At 40.9% G+C, this 17,264-nt stretch overlaps 1 protein-coding gene across 1 annotated transcript; it reads left to right on the top strand.

Annotated features, from left to right (window-relative positions):
* ABHD13 (abhydrolase domain containing 13) lies at positions 1-13,455 on the top strand. The gene is made up of 2 exons (XM_068984662.1): positions 1-75; positions 12,422-13,455. The coding sequence occupies exon 2, from the start codon at positions 12,442-12,444 to the stop codon at positions 13,453-13,455; it is 1,014 nt and encodes a 337-aa protein (XP_068840763.1). The 5' UTR covers positions 1-75; positions 12,422-12,441.
* Positions 13,456-17,264: the final 3,809 nt, after the last annotated feature.

A 17,264-nucleotide genomic window follows, 5' to 3' on the forward strand; every position in this document is an offset into this window, starting at 1 on the left:
AGCGACGGAAGCGGCGCCGGGGGACGCTGCTGCGCGGCGCCGTCTCCCGAGTGCGCGGCCTGCCCGCGGGTCTGAGTGAGTGCGGGGCGGCCGGCGGGGGGCCTCCGGGGAGCTGCTCGCCGCGGGGCCGTGCGGGGGCGCCTCCGCCGGCTGAAGGGGCCGGAGAAGCCCTGGCAGACAGCGCTGTGGGCGCCCGGGGCGCGCCTGTGCTCCGCGGGCCGGGAGGGGGCCCGGGGCGCGTCCGAGAGCCGCTGTCCGCGGCGTCCGCAGGGACGCGCGCGAACCCCAGCACACCCCGCCCGGCCCTCCGCCCTCGGGACGGGTGCGGCCGGAGCCCCGCTCCCAGGGCCCAGGGGGCTGGGGGCGGCCTGGGCCGCTCACGTCAGGGACAGGCCGTGAGAGCCGCGGCTGTCGGGGCAGGAACTTCGGGGCGCTGACAGAGCCGCCCCGGAGCACCCCTGCGGAGTTGAAAGTCAGTCTGCAGACGTCCGTGTCAGCAACGTGTATGGATATTGTTCTGCAAAATGTATCACGAAAGTTTACTGCCCAAGGCGTCACAACCGCCCGCCCCCCCAAACAAGTCTTATTATTCAGCGGCCCTTTGAGTTACCTTTACCCCGTAGTAGGGACTCAGTGGAAAGACAGAAGGAGATCCGGGCTCTTAAGTGTCAAGCTCGCTTTTCGTGGCATCTTATTCCTGGTATCATTCGGTGGGGTGGTTAATTCTTTGTGGGCAGGCTTAGATTGCTCGCATGTCTTTTTTTGCTAAATGGTTAAGTTTTGTTCTAAGTAAGAAGTAAATAAGTCACGGTTGACCGTCTAGTGTTCTTGTCCTAATAACTGTCCTGCTGAAGACCTAGACCGCTCAACCCAGTCATTGTTAATAGAGACTTACTGGGTGCCCAGCTTTACTCAATCTCCTGAAAATCTTTAGGCGGATTTCCATAAGGTGATGTCACTGTCGTCAAGGAATCCGCAGCCCGTGTAAAGCAGGTGAGTTAGGCTACACTAGTGAGTGCCACCGCGTGCGTTTGTGCAAACTGCAGGATGTGGCGTGGTTGGCAGTAGGGAACAGAGGTCCAGGGAAGGCTTTCTGAAGGAACTGCCCCCCGCGCTGAGTTTTGACAGAAAAAAAGAAGGCGTCGCCCTCATTACTTCCTGTGTGCAGCGACTCAGGTGTTCTCCAGCGAGTCCTGCCATTGTTTAAAATCCAAGTCGAGCAGACGTGCTAGTTGTACTTCACCTAGTCTGCTCTCGTAGGTAAACAGAATGCTTTAAATTCTGTCTCCTACAAGGAGCTGTGTTGCTCAACGCACTGCATTACATTTGATCTCAGCCGAGTTCTGGTTAGGTGTTTGATCTCCTTTTAACCTACGAGGAGACATACATTTTGAGAGGGTAAATGGGTTGGCAGAAGCACCTAGCTATTAACATACCGAGCTTGGAAACAGGCTCCTCCTCGCACAGACACTGCCTGCCATTGATGGTTTTCTTTGGATGAGGAATTTCCTTTGGAATGAGGAAAGGAAGCCAGGTTGTGAATATCTGAACATGGGCATCTTGGCGTGCCTCCCATCTTCTGAGACACACCTCAGGCCTGGATGAGAGCATTTCCTCACCACGCTGTCCTGGCTTAACAGTTTGACTTCAGTAGTGGGTAGGGAAACCATCCACCCTCACGTTTTGCCATGATCTTTCCTCTCTTGTCTCTTTCCTCAGGGGAGTCTATTTCTGTTTCTCTGTTTTTTCCTTAATTTAGAACTCAGTTGTTACCCACAGATTCTGAAATCTTTCTGATTCTTGTTTAGTCTCCTCTACAAGGTTTGAGGTCCTTGTATACTCTTTTTAGAACAGACCTTTAAAACAGGATTCTAGTTTTTTCTAATTAGGATTTTTCTTTCCCTGAAGTGATAGGCTGCATAATAAATTACTACATTTTATGTTCCTGTTTCTTATAAGTCTTAACTCCTGCAGCAGTACATTGTACTGGAATTGCAAAGCTGTTGCATTTTTAGGGCATGAACTGTGCGTATTTATGAGTTAGCCTGGGAATCTTGCTTCTCCTGAACATTGATTTTATGAGAAAATGAATTCTAAGTTTGATCCATTCGGTTAATAGTATTTAGAACACTATCCCTTCACAAGTTGGAAACTTCCTGAATTACATTATCATTTTTTATTCTAACATCACTGTTTGCATTTTTAGCCTTGTGGATCTTTCTTCTTTTTTTTAATTTTCTTTCTTTGATATTTATTCTCAGAACAAGTTGCGATTGGCTTCCACAGTGACAAGAATCTGTCGTTTTTGCTCCCTCAGAGTTGACTCTTATGTGCCAGGTCTCCTGTGTTTCCAGTGAAAGAGAAACCCCAAAATGCTTCTGAGTTGCTGTCTGGTGTAGCGTTCCAGACATCTGCTCAAGCTGATTGAAATCCCAGTGTAAAATGCTCTCTGAACTCTTCAGTTGCTATCCAGCATATCCATAGGCAGTTATTGTTCATTTGTCCCATAGGACTATTAATACTCGCTTTTTCATTATTGATGACATGTGGGTAACCATTAGGGAAATAGATAATTCATTCTGCGGTGTCTCCAGCACACTGATAGCGGCTATTTGTGTTTCCATTTCAGCTGTGCAGCTGGCATGGTTTCTTAACTCCCCAGTGCTTAGCAGAAAAGGAGATACACTAAGGCGGGAAGGCTGAATCTGCTTCTCTGTTACCTGAAACGTGACTGGAAGCTGTGAATTCCCCCAGAGGATACCATTCTCCCCTTGTGATGTAGGGGTCAGGAGTGACACATGAATTTGCTTCCCGCTTTTTAAGTGTTCCCTTGCACCTGTGCATGGTTTTGCACTTGTTGGTATGGTATTTTTTTAATGTACGAACAGTTTTTTTTTTTTAAAAAAAACAGGATGTTCCTAAAATCATCAGTAGAGATGGATATAAAGGCCGTTAAAATAATGGTACATTTACGACTTTTTTAAATGGTGTTTTGTTTAAAATTGTATTTATTATTGATTACTCTTCAATCAGTTTGTTTTTGAGGAATTCCTATTTAATTCATGTATAGGTAAAACATCTTTTAGAGTTTTCAAAGACCTTTTTCTCTTGGCAGAATCAGTAAATGAACATATACAGTGCAATTCGATGTAAACTTTTGCAGTTTAAAAATAATGAGGATAATTAGCATTTACTTTCTTTTTGTGAGTCAGTTCCAACCTTCATTAAAATTTTATCTGTGATTGAAAGAATAACGTATTTGTCCAGTTTACTCTGCTGGGAAAGATTGAAAGCAAAAGGAGAAGAGGGCAACAGAGAATGAGATGGTGTGATAGCATCACCAGCTCAATGGACATTAATTTGAACAAACTTCGGGAGATGGTGAAGGATAGGGAAGCCTGGCGTGCCGCAGTCCATGGGGTCGCAAAGAATCGGACACGACTGAGCGACTGAACAAAAACAAATTATTGGGACAATCATAATTAAATGTATTCATTCCCATAGTTTGAGTTTTAGTTCTTAATGTAAGTTGTTAATCTTTATTTTAAATGTTTAGATAAAATATCGCAGCATAAAGGATTGATACGAAGAGACCGCCAGCTTCACAGGGAAGGCAGTAGTGTTCTTTGGTGAGGAGGCGGTTGAGGGTTGTTGTTACTGTACACTTGGAATTACTCTGGAAGGTGCCGTTTGCATCACTGACATTGCTTCTTATTGGAGAGAATAACCTGAGTTCCCTGTGCAAAGCAAAGAAAAAAACCCTTCGAGTTCATGGAAACTCATGATGGTCTTTGTATACCAGCTTTTCTTCTTCCCCTCCCATTAACTACAAACTCCTAAAACATAACGATGTCGATTATTTTGTGAAGATTGTTTAGCCAAAGTTATTTTCTACAGCTTTGACTGTGCATTGTTTAGACATATTACTTTGATAGTGGTGGTCTGGGAAAGAGACTGAACATGTTTGATGAGTTAAATATTTTACAAACCTCAGTTGAAATATAAAATCACCACGTCTCCACACATCTGTGATTTCTGGAGTCCTATATCTCTCAGTAACTTTTCAGGTACTCTTAAAAGTCCCATAACCAGGGCCTCCAAGTTTCCACTGTACCAGTTAGTGAAAACAGTATTATTTATAATTCAATATCTACTTTCCAATTCCAGCCTTTAATTTTTCTCTATCACCTGTAAAGTAGAATTTGTGAGACCTTAGGTATTATTCAGGTAACTGCTTCCTTTTACAAATGTAGAAACTCAGAAAGTGACGTACAAGGATGCTCATTCAGAGTGGTTTCCCACATTTAAACGTGGACGTGACTAGTCACCGAGGTGTGCAAAGCAGCAGTGACTGGGTCAAAGCCTCACTCAGGGCGCTAGATGACCCCGGCTGAAAGGTCATCTCCCCTGTTTGTCACCTGTCTTATGGCCATAGTCCTTGGGACCCAAAGAAGTTATGTGTCTTTACTGAAGATATTTCTCTTCCAGGACCTATAAAGCTTTAGAAACCTGTAAATATTATAACACACAAAAGATTTAAATTAATGTAGTACTTCATTGTTAATTTAAAGGTATTAAGTCTTTGCAGAAAAAAAGGCAATAAAATTATGTAGTTAGGCAGTGTAGAACAGTGGTGCTCAATTTTTTTTTGTTTCAGAGCACCTTCACATTTTAAAAAATTACTGAGGTCTCCAAAGAGTTTTCATATATGTAGACTATGTAGAAAGATATTTATTGTTTTAGAAATTAAGAGTGGGAGCTTATAAAATGCATACTTTTATCACTTAAAAATAACAGTAAAAAAATCCATCGTATTTCAGCATAATAACATTTTTATGCAAAATCGCCATCTTTGCCAAAAAATTAGCAAGGAATATAGCGCTGTTTTACATTTTTATAAGTATCTTTAATGTCTGTTTAATAGAAGACAGGCATATTATCATGTTTCTGCATTCACTGTCATATGGTAGGTTGTTTTCGGTGAAGTTTATGAAGAAAGGCTCACACAGATTATGGTTGTAAAGGGGTTATTTTAATAGTCTTTTCAGATAATTGTGGATATACTCAACAGATGGCAGTTTCTTAAAGATCAGTTACATTGTGGAATCTGAAATCCATATCAAAGAACTTTTTGTCTCCATTATGGTAAAATCCATTGGTTTATCTTTCAATGAATTTTTTTTTTTACCCGTGCTTGATTTTTGTGACACCGATAACCCTGGTCATTGAAAATGTTAATTTACTGTGCTGGGCAGATTCTTCCAAATAGTCACACATTTAACATGTTGTCAAAAATCACACTTGTTAGTGTCATTACCATCACAGTGCCATCAGAAAAGTCTCTTAAGTCGAGGAAGCTGTTTGCACCTTCACTCATTCTTCAGAAAAAATGTCCGCCAAACACACAAGTCTGAACAACCACAGTTTATCAGTTGTCTTTTTAGGTAAAAGTGGTGTCACTTAAATAAAGCAGCTAGTTCATCCTACACGTCAGATGTGTTTTCAGTACAGTCCATAGGGTCGCAAAGCTTTGGATGGGACTGAGTGCAGCCACACTCAGCATTAGTGCCTCACGTGCCCCCCTTGCTTGGCCACTTGTTGTCAAAAAATGTTGCAAAGTGGACTCACTGAGTGAGATGTGATAAAGAGTGCAGTGGCGCCTACATTTTGCAGCCCCTGTCTTGAGTCTTGCTAAGGCACCGGCAGTTTCGCCCGTCTTTGGTTTTGTCCCACTAGTGCAAATGTCAAAGAGCGAGACAGCAAGGAGCGTTTTAGTCAGCTTACATTGGTCCCGTTGATCTGAAACACCCTTTGAATGGACCTTGGGACACCAGGAGTCTGCAGCCACACTTGGAGAACCACGGGCATAGAAGGGTCTCAGGTTTCAGCAGGACCTTAGAGTTCGCCCAGTTCAACTGCTCTACTTCACACTGCCCTTGCCAGGTATTTATTTAGATTTTGTTTGATTGCTTCCAGTTCCTGTGAGTAACTGTGCTAAATGAGTAAAAATAAATGACGTAGACAGCTGCTTGATAGAAAGTAAGAGAAATTCTTAACCCTGGAGCTGTGCTTTGTCCTGTTATTTTTTAAAATTGCATGTTTATAAATTTTGAGTCATCTGTAGCGTCTGTGGTTGAGATGGCAGATGGGTGCAGGTATTGGTGGCATTGCCTTTCATCTTTAAATCGGATGATAGCCTGCACTGGAATCTGATGAACCTGGCAAAGCGACTGTGGGGCTGTTCTGTGGTCTAGGCTGGGCTTGAGGATGCCCTTGAGAACTCATATAAGATCACTGAGGGTGGGCACACACTTGCTGTTGATCTCTTTTAAGCCTCAGCTTGTAGAACAGTTATTTATTTCCCCTTAGGAATGGGCCCTGAGTCCATGTGTGAGAGCAGGTGGCGGAGGTCAGGTGAGCATGGCTGCCATCGCTCCCGCAGCTGACTGGACCCTCGGCTCACCCTGTAGCCAGCATGGTGGTTCTGACAGCTCCAAGCTATCCATTCTTTGTGTCTTTAGCCTTAAATTGCTTATTATACTGATATTTAAAGATAGGAAGCATACGGAGCAGTCGCGGTGAACCAAACTGGTTAATGTTGACCATAAAATTCTCACAGCGATCATCAGGAGATCCATACGTTTCATTCCTATGATCCAGGTGCTAATAGAGTATAAAAGGATACTACTAATTGTTTCAAAACTGTTCTTTTTAAAAAGAAAACAGTCACGATTAGACTTACTTTGACTGTGCATAATAAAAAATTAATCATGTTTTTAATAGGTTATTTTTTGAGAAGTGTTCACTAATATCAGTGTGACACTGCTAACCACTTTTTCTAAATAAAAAGCACAAAAATTACTTTTCTAAGATTGACGTTTTTTACTTAGCTGTAAAACATGCTATAATGTGCTTATTTTTGATACTGTAACATAGATTTAGTCTGCATGTTATTTTATATTAAGCCCTAGAATCAGCTGGTTTTCAAAAAGAAAACATTCGTTCACATATCATGCCTTTTTGTTCATAATTTACATAAACCATGGAAAACATTAGCTAAGGAGGATTTGTTTGGGATAAGTTTGCGTTGCTTATGAAGCATCAAGTACTCAACAAACAGATAAATTGAGATTATGGATGAAGTAGACATGAAGAATTCATAATTCATAAACTGGTATGATGGAGGCATGAGAAAGAATGAAGTCCCCGAGGGAAAAGAAGGGTCAGTATACAGGTCCTTGGAAAATACCTGTGTTCAGGGGTGGGTCAGAGGGAGACACATGAGAATTTGATTCTGCTGGAAGCCAAGGAAGATTCAGGATTTAGTGCCGCTTAACGGTACACTGTTGCAGTGTGGACGAGAAAAATCCATTGGATTCATTAGCAAGCGGGGTTTGCTTTTTATGAGAGATCCTCATGATAACTCACGCTTTTCAATGAATTCTCTTAGTGGTTAAACAGGTGTTGGAATGGTTAGAGACACAGATAGATGGACCCGAGAGTCAGTTAGTGTGTGATAACTTGGCAGAGGCATGATTGAGAAATGGGAATACGTTAGATATTTATTTAAGACGTGGGACTTCCCTTGTAGCTCACTCGATAGAGAATCTGCCTGCCATGCAGGAGACCCGGGTTTGATCCCTGGATCTGGAAGATTCCCTGGAGAAGGAAGTGGCAACCCACTCCAGTATTCTTGCCTGGAGAATCCCATGGACAGGGGACCCTGGTGGGCTACAGTCCATGGGGTCGCAAGAGTTGGACACGACTTAGCGACCCAACCACCACCACCACCAGGCATAATGTTAAAAACATGGTAATAATGTAAAAGAAGCGTGGAAGATGAGGGATACTGGGGACCAAGCTTCTGTGCTCAACAGGTCTAACGTCCTTTCCCTCTAAACAACTTTTCTAATCAGTGTAAACTTTGGTTTCACTTGAGGTATGTTAAACTCACCGTTTATCTTGATTGCTTATGGTTCTAAGATGTTATTAGCAAATGCATTGCAGCATGCAAAAGAGCCTGGCAAAAAAATCCATCTCTTCTGGCAACACCCTTCATAAATGCTGCCTCCTAAGATGTACTTTCTAAGGGGTAACTAATTGCCCTGCTTATTCTGCATGACCAGCAGCAGTGGTCTTGGGTTCAGCTGGACACTCTCAAAAGACACAGTAGACCATACCCGACCCCAGCTTCCCACTGCCTTGTTGAAAGATGCGGATCGAAGACCCAGCTTGGCAGCGTCGCGTGTGCCATTCCAAGCGACAGCTCAGGCTGGTGGGGAGAAGACACAGGGCTGGGAGCAGGCGGCGCTGTGACCGAACTGCTTCATGCCCCACGGGAAGTGGGGTCTTTTGTTGTGGGACACAGGCATAGTGCCCAGGACTCAGCCGAGAACGCGCCAGGCGCACACCTTACCCCACGCAGCCCAGACTCAGCTCTGTGGTGGCGTCAGGCCCACCACGCAGAGAGTTCCTCAGAAACATTTCTGGTCGCCTACCTGTAGGAGGTTCCCAGGGAAACAGTGCTGAGGGTTAACCAGAGCTCGTTATTTTTCCAGGGAGAAGAGGTTTTGTTAACCCTTTATTCACACTAATTTTTTTGGCAAAACAAATGGGAAACTTACTGCTAGCTCTAGGATCTGTTGACTGTTTTCAAGGAAGTGTTCATTTTTTACTGACCATCATAGCATCTGGGTTTATGCAAAGTTATTTTTACATCTCAACAGATGGCTCGAGTTATGGCTTGAATAATTGTACTTCGTTGATAGTTTCATCAAATTTGTTAAATAAGAAGTCCTTCCTGGATTGCTTGCTAGATCCAGTTCCTTTAAGAGCATGGAGGTATGGTACAGAATGGGGGAGCGGAAGTCACTGGCAAATTGGGTTAGGAAACATGAGGCAGTCTGAGCAGAGGTCTCTTTCTAAGCCACCCGTATGCTGCAGTGTATTAAAGAGAAGACACACACACTCTCTAGAACATTTTTTATTAACCAATCCTTAAAATTGACTTCCATTTGCTATTCCTCAAAGTGAATTGACTTTTATTGACTTGCACAGTGTAACAATCCATTGCAAGATTGCATTTGTGTATCACAAAGTCATTTAATGTAGGTGACTTTTCAGGAAAGCTTTGTGGAAAACTGCAAGGTTAATCCTATTATTCCTAAGCAATAATAGACTCAAATATGCCACTTTCCTGATGTCCACTCTTAAATATACATGTCCAGTGTTCAGAATGCAGTTACGTGAGCATTTTAAAAATTCTCATTCTACCGAAAAGAAAATTCAAACTGAAAATAAGTGATACACCCAAGATTACTTAACAAATACATGGCAGAGCAGACTTTAAGGGGATGAATTTACTGTTTTTTCCTGATGTGTCACAGAACAACTGATACTTGAGTTACGCATCTCTCGGATACTTCTGTCATAAATGATTGGCTTGACTGAAAAAAAAGTACCTTTTTTCACTAAAGAAATATCTTAAATGATGTATTTTTCCCAAATGGTACAGTGCTCTAGCGTATTTGTATGTTATATCCTAGACCTCATTAATCCTAATCATTATACAAATGTTTTTTTTTTTGATGTATCAGATAAATGCCAGTCTATTTCCAAATTTTCCTATACAACTCCTAGGTGCAAATGAAAGTCATTCTCTTACACTTAGAGAAATAAGGATTAAATTAAGTAAGTGTTAGCACTAGATGGAAAAGGAAGGCGGTCAGATGTAGCTCTGAGACCCGCCCCTACAGTGACGGTTATAGAGCAGCCCCGGGTGCTGTTGGTGCATGGCCATCCTGGGCCGGGAGCCGCATCGGTTGGCGACCTGGAGCCCGGGGCTGGAGTTCAGGACTCCGTGCCCTTGGCTTGTTCGGCTGCCGGAGTGTAGCTTCTTGCAGCCTGGTTCTACCCAGCTCTGATCCCTCATGCTCAGGTGCTGCTGCCATGTCTTTTAAGCTTGGATTTTTGTCTTCAGCTCCCATACCTGCTTTTCTCTGGCTTATCGTCAAGCTTATTGTAATAAAACTTGCCACAACTGGGTGGCAGTATTGATTTCAGAGCAACTTCAGAAAAATGCTAGGCTGTTGGTTTGTATTCAAAGAGAGTCATTTGAAAAAAACTCAAATTTGAAAATCCATGTTTAGTGAAATAGTTAGCTATTTTTGGTGAGATAATGATGAAAAATTAAATCTATTACATCATCTAACTCATCTGTATAGCCAGCATAATTTAACTTGATCTTCAGTGTTTAATTTGATGAACTAAAGTGCTACATTTAAAAGTTTATGGCATACAGTAAAATTTTAAAAATAAGTCATTAAGAATTATTCATTAAATTTAAGACTAACTTTATGGATAGTTTCGTTAGTGAGTAAAAGAATTTTTTTTTTAATGGTAAATAAGTAGATAACTACAAAAAATTGTAGCATCTCACCTCTTTTGCCTTTTTAAGACAGTATGTGTAAATTTTATTTGATTATGAAAGCATTGACTTTTGAAAGCTTTTCTTCTGTATTTTCTTTACATCAGTTATATTTTTCAGCAAAGTTTTAAAAGATTTTTCTCCAGTGAGTAATTTTCTTCACTTACCTCTGGTTCTCAGATAGAATTCCTGTGTCTTTGTTTCACACCTGTCCCCTGAGTGTTTACAGCCTTATCAGTATACCGCAGCAGTCTTTGTTGCCTCATGGGTGTGAAATTGCAGTAAGGGCTATATAAAGGATTGAGCATGTTGCACAATGCTAGCAGTCTAAAGTTTCTTTTAAATCAGTTGTGAAACACAAATTACTAGACTGTTTCTTAAAAATAATACAGTATTAGAAAGGGCTTCCCAGATGGCGCTAGTGGTAAAGAATCTGCCTGCTGATGTAGGAGATGCAAGGGACGAGGGTTCTATCCTTGGGTTGAGAAGATCCCCTTGAGAAGGAGATGGCAACACGTTCCAGGATTCCTACCTGGAAAATTTCATAGACAGAAGAGCCTGGTGGGCTACGGTCCATGGGGTCTCAAAGAGTCAGACACAATTGAGCAATTGAACACAGTTTTAAATTGTTTTTTAAATTTAGCTATGCAAGAACCTCCAAATTGGGGCGGGGGGGGGGAGATACTTTATTTTTTTATTCTAGTTTAATTATAAATTTTTTCTATAATGTGGAAAATTGACAATAAAGTATATTGGATTGATCTTGACAGGTTAGACTCTGTTAACTCCCTCTTTAATAAAATTTGCCCTCAACCTACTTAGCTCAATAAAGGTGTAGGATGCAAAATCAATATACAAAAATATGTTGTGTTTCTATATGCTAATAATGACCCATCAGAGAAATTCAGATAATCTCATGTACGGTTTCATTGAGAAGAATGCAGAACACTCTTTGGCATAAATTGCAGCAATGTTTTTTGCATCTGTCTTTTCTAGTCATGGAAACAAAAGCAAAAAATAAACAAATGGGACCTAATTAAACTTAAAAGCTTTTGCCCAGTGAAGGAAACCATAGACAAAATGAAAAGACAACCTACGGACTGGGAAACAATATTCGCAAATCATGAGACCAACAAGGGCTTGTTTTCCAAAATAGACAAATAGCTTATACAGCTCAATATCAAAAACACAGCAAAACACCACCACCCAGTCAAAAAATGTGCCGACCTAATAGACGTTGCTCCAGAGAAGACGTGCACGTGGCCGGTGGCACGTGAAGAGGTGCTCAGCGCCACCAGTTAGAGAAGCGCAGGTCGGAGCTGCCGTGAGGCGCTGCCGCAGACGTCCTCCTTGTAAGGAAAGGGTGCTGTGCCTGCACCTGCACGTGCTGAGGGCCTCTAACTAGACTTGCTGGGGTGACCAGCGTGCAGCATGTACAGCAGACCTGAAGCTGACGCGATGTGACGTGCCAGCCTCACCTCCGTTCAGAAAACTGCCCTCGCCCTCCTCAGCTGACCAGTGGGTGCACCAGGGGCCTTGCCGGCATGCTTCTTGGCCTCGCCGTGCTTCTTGGCCTCCGGGATCTTCTGCCTACAAAGCTGGGACGTGGCCAATCCACTTAGGCTCCCGAGCCTCTGTTCCCTCCTGGAAAAAATGGGGAACATGGCATCAGTTTATTTTTCTGTTAAATCAAGGAAGATACATGAATGAAAGTATTTCTAATGCATTAAAAAAAAAACCTGCATTTTTTTTTTCTGTTTAGAAAATGAATATAATTTGATGCATATTTGGCTTTCATCAATACAGCAGTGGAGGGTGCAAACAGCTTGAGAACTGAAGGGACCAAGAGAATTAGAACAATCGGTTTTGTGGATGGACTGATGTAGGTTTCCAAGGATTCTCCTAGTGATGGGATTTGTTACATCGTGGATCTAACTTTTAAGCTAATAGATACATGTCGCCTCACTGACTCTCTTTCTCTCTTTCTCTCTCTAGGGCACTTGCAGAGAGTCACAATGGAGAAGTCCTGGGTGCTGTGGAACTTTGCTGAAAGATGGCTGGTAGCTTTGGCTTCCTGGTCTTGGGCTCTCTGCCGCATTTCTCTTTTATCTTTAATAGTGACCTTTCATCTGTACGGAGGCATTGTCTTACTTCTGTTAATATTCATATCAGTAGCAGGTATTCTGTATAAATTCCAGGATGTATTGCTTTACTTCCCAGAACAGCCGTCGTCTTCACGCCTTTATGTTCCCATGCCCACTGGTATTCCACATGAAAACATTTTCATCAGAACCAAAGATGGAGTGCGTCTGAATCTTATTTTGATAAGATACACTGGAGACAGCTCACCCTATTCCCCAACTATAATTTATTTTCACGGGAATGCAGGCAACATAGGCCACAGGCTGCCAAACGCCTTGCTTATGTTGGTTAACCTCAAAGTTAATCTCCTGCTGGTCGACTACCGAGGCTATGGAAAGAGTGAAGGAGAAGCAAGCGAAGAAGGCCTCTACCTTGACTCTGAGGCTGTGCTGGACTACGTGATGAGCAGGCCCGACCTTGACAAGACGAAAGTCTTCCTGTTCGGCCGTTCCTTGGGAGGCGCGGTAGCGATTCACTTGGCTTCTGAGAATTCACACAGGATTTCAGCCATCATGGTTGAGAACACGTTTCTGAGCATACCGCACATGGCCAGCACTTTATTCTCATTCTTTCCGATGCGCTACCTTCCTTTATGGTGCTACAAAAATAAGTTCTTGTCCTACAGAAAAATCTCTCAGTGCAGAATGCCTTCTCTCTTCATCTCCGGACTCTCTGACCAGTTAATCCCACCGGTAATGATGAAGCAGCTCTATGAGCTCTCCCCATCTCGGACTAAGAGATTAGCCATTTTTCCCGATGGAACTCATAACGATACATGGCAGTGCCAGGGTTACTTCACGGCCCTCGAACAGTTCATCAAAGAAGTAATAAAGAGTCCTTCTCCTGAAGAGATGGCCAAAACTTCATCTAATGTAACAATTATATGATGCTTTTCTTTTTCATTAAAGCACTGTATTTTAATTTGTGCAGAATGATAAAAAATACTCCTTTCTGGAAGTGTGTTATGTCTGTACTTGTCTGAAGAGTGACATTAAACTTTGAAAGGACTTCAGTGCTCCTTTAAAATGATCCAAATAGTTTTTTACATTTGAAAAACTATAATTATTGGGATTATTTCATACATTTTCATTGGACTTTTCAGTGTGGTTGCTTATCCATATGTTTAGTTTAATATGCTATTACAGCATATTCAAAAGTTTCTTGTTGCTCAAGATGTACGTGTGATCCGTGTGACACTTAGATTAATGCCTAAGTGTGGAAGGAGACATGTAAATGAGAAGCCTTTGGGTGTTATTCCTTTCATAAATATTGGGACAATCATGGTAAGCAACCTCAGTTCTGTGATTGCATTTTTCACCTTAAAAATGGAAATGAAAAAAAAAAGGAAACGCATGGTGATATTTTATTCCTTGACTTACGCAATGCACTGTTTTTAATGTAAATAGTACTGATCATATACCAGTGTATATGGTAACCTGGGTTATATCTATTTTTATGTAAACTCTATTTTGTTTTTAGCCAGAAATGAAATTGAGACCTATGTGCAGGTCGCCGTTGACTTTTGCTCTGCTGAATCCTGCGATCCAGCCTTTTCTTCAAAATAAATGGGACCCCCTTTTCCAGTGTAAATGTACCATGTTTTGTTAGGTACAGTCTGGATCATGGCATGTAAAAACAGAAATTGAGACTTTTACTGCAGCTTTGATGTGCATATTTGAACTTTTTAACATTTGTATCAATAATTTTGGTGGCAAAAAGAATTTTAGCTTCTGTCATTTTGTAAGTCTACAGCTGAACCACTAATAGCAGTCGTAATGAAGATCAGAACCTATTTAAGAATCAATTAGGAAGTCTTACTACATTAGTGTACATACTGTTTTACAAAAATTCCTACATTTGCTTTTTTAAATCCAAATATCTAGGTGGATCTATCCCACTGAAGCCAAGGTAACATTTATTGGACTTTCTGAAAATAGAAGTGACAAAAACAAAAGAAATTACATTCTTCAGCTTAATGTTTCAGTTATAAATAGAGGGGCTTCATCAAAGGACAGCTTTAGGAAGTCTTTATTCATTTTCTACGTGTGAGAATGTGTGAGTGAAAGAACTCTATAGAGCTTTTTATCACAGAACCTATTACCACATTTAACCATTAAATGGCTGTGAGAAGTAGTATTTAGACATACAGAAGAGTAAGAAAAATCTTGCTTAAAAAAAGAGCCCCTTAAACTTAAAAGATTTACCTGAAAAACCATAAGCAGTCCTCAGAAATTAGAGGTAATTGAGATGTGTACATTATTACGTCAGCTCTAACGTACGCTGTTTTGAATATTTTAGCTGTATTTATTGGCTTTGTGCAAGCAGCTCCGGCAGAGAAAGAATGGGTCAGTAATCTTGACCCCAGTCAGAAACTCTTTCTGTGAAGACAGGGCTAGAGACACTTTCGCCAAATCACATTCTTGTCTCTCACTTTCTGTCAGTGTTTAAGAAAAAATAAAATACAGCAAGTGTGATTTCTCAAGGACAAATCTTTTCTATAAATTGTAAAAACATCATGGATTTTTTAAAAAATAATTGGAAATGCATATCATGGAAGGTGTATTTTGTATGTATAAATTCACGACAATTAAAGGCTGCTTTCATCCTGTCAATCATTGCTGTGTAGAATGACTATCCCAGATAGTAATACATGCAAAAGAAAGAAGACCTGAAAAATAATGTATCTAGACATGAGCTTACCCAGACTTGGGTCATTTTTTAGCGTTTACAAAGTACATTATGTTTTCTTGTGATCATTTAGTACACTGTGGAGCAATTTATCAACTTTAGTTATAAACATTATACTGATGAAGCATAAAAAGCCTTCTCTTCATCAGTGTTTTGTTTAATGCTGCTGTTTTTCTTAGTACTTCGGGTTTATTTGTGTGTGTGTGTGTGTTTTTTTTTTAAGCAACCTCCCCACCTCCTTTTTTTGCACCAGGACTTCAGAAGTTGTGTGTATCCCATTCTTGCCTTCATTCTTCTCTTTGGGTTGAGGAGCATTTCTTTCTGCAGCACAGGGGAGAGGTTGTGTCTAGGGCTGTAGTATTTAAATCTTTCTTTCCTAGCGTCGTTCTGTATTTGAGGCTATTTCCTTACATGGGAAACAGGTAGAAGACAAACTCCTATTATCAGGGGTTCATGAAGCCCATGGCATCATTTTTCTTTTTTGAAACATCTAATTTTGTGGCCAAAGCAACTGGTCAAGAAAACATGAATTCATGAGTCACACCTTCATTTTGGACTCCTCTCTTAGTGGGTATAGGCTTGTGTCCATCTTGTTTATTAATTTGTCTCATTTATGCAAGAGCAGCTGTAGGCATTTCTGGAGGAGGTTTTAACTATAATTTGGAAATGCTAGAGTGATTTTTTAAAATAGAAGAAAATTCATTGAGATCAAAATCTATCATTCTAAAAGGGATTATTGGAAGTAAAATGGCAAAGAGTATCCTAAAGAAAGACCCTGCAAAATACAGGAGGAAACCTTTCCTAACAGATAAAAGAATACTGACAAGATAGAGACAACTGGGCAGGTGAATGAGACGTGGTCCCTGAGGGAGGATCTGGGATGTAATTAGCTGCTGAGGTTGGTGACAAGGAAGCGGAACGCGGAGCGTGGGAGCCAAGGCGTTTCTAACAGAGAAGGCGGCTGGAGCACCTGTTAGTTGTGTCTACCCTACGTTTTTGCAAATCCTTTGACTGTGAAACTGGTATTTTCATTAAAATGGTATTCTGAATTTTGTCATGGGGCAGCTTAAATTTATTTTTTTCATGACTGTAGACAGTTGGTAATAACGCGTGTTCTACCTTTGTGTCACCAGATTAATGATACTGTAATACTTAACTGAGGATCCATGCCACCTGAAGTTTTCACACGCATTTCTTATGAGTAGTTTATAACATTTGGTTTGAGATGGGTCTGGGCTTGTTTGGTGGACTTAATGAAGGCCATATTCAATTTTATATAAACTGTCATGCAAGCCCAGCCAAAGTGTAGTTTTTGATTGAGTCCCTTCCTTGAGGTTAGGATTAAATACGGTAAGTCTTAAAAAGGAATGTCAGGGACATCCCTTTTTAAATTAGGTTCTGAGTGAGAGATACGGGAACCTCCACTGACCTTTCCCCTCTCCGTTTTTCTTAATATGTTTGACTGCAGTTACGGAGAAAGAAACGTGAAAAGAGTACTTTTGGATTATTCGCTTAAATTTACGTATTTTCATATCACTCAGGTAAAGTTGTGAATGACAGAGCACAGACATCTATTTTTTAAATCAGAGTAGAAAATAAAAAGTACTTCTGTTGACTTATATTGCCATATGTGCACATCATCTTAGCTAATCAGAAATAGTGTGTTCATTTGTGTGGCAAAATAAATGCATTCATTCTAATAGTAGGCAACACATTTTTGCCAGATGGCGCAAATATACCTCCATTTATATTTTGTTCCTCAAAAATGTAGTTTAACAATAGGACTGTGTATAAGAGACACTTTTATGAAAAGTGTCATATATACACATGTAACAGGGATGAGTGTCTGTTGAACAATTTCTGTCCGTACACCATATGCTGAAAATTCAAGTTGTTTTCAACCCATTCAGATACATTTGGGATAAAATAAGTTAATCCAGTTTCATAATGTAAATCATATTTTGTTATTTGCCATAGTTTATTTGAAGCCGTAATAAAATTTTATAAC

Source organism: Capricornis sumatraensis, chromosome 12 (genome assembly GCF_032405125.1).
Source record: "Capricornis sumatraensis isolate serow.1 chromosome 12, serow.2, whole genome shotgun sequence".
Taxonomy (NCBI): Eukaryota; Metazoa; Chordata; class Mammalia; order Artiodactyla; family Bovidae; genus Capricornis; species Capricornis sumatraensis.

Coding starts and splice junctions, on each gene's coding strand:
- ABHD13 (XM_068984662.1), top strand. CDS start 12,442: ATGGAGAAGTCCTGGGTGCTGTGGAACTTTGCTGAAAGATGGCTGGTA.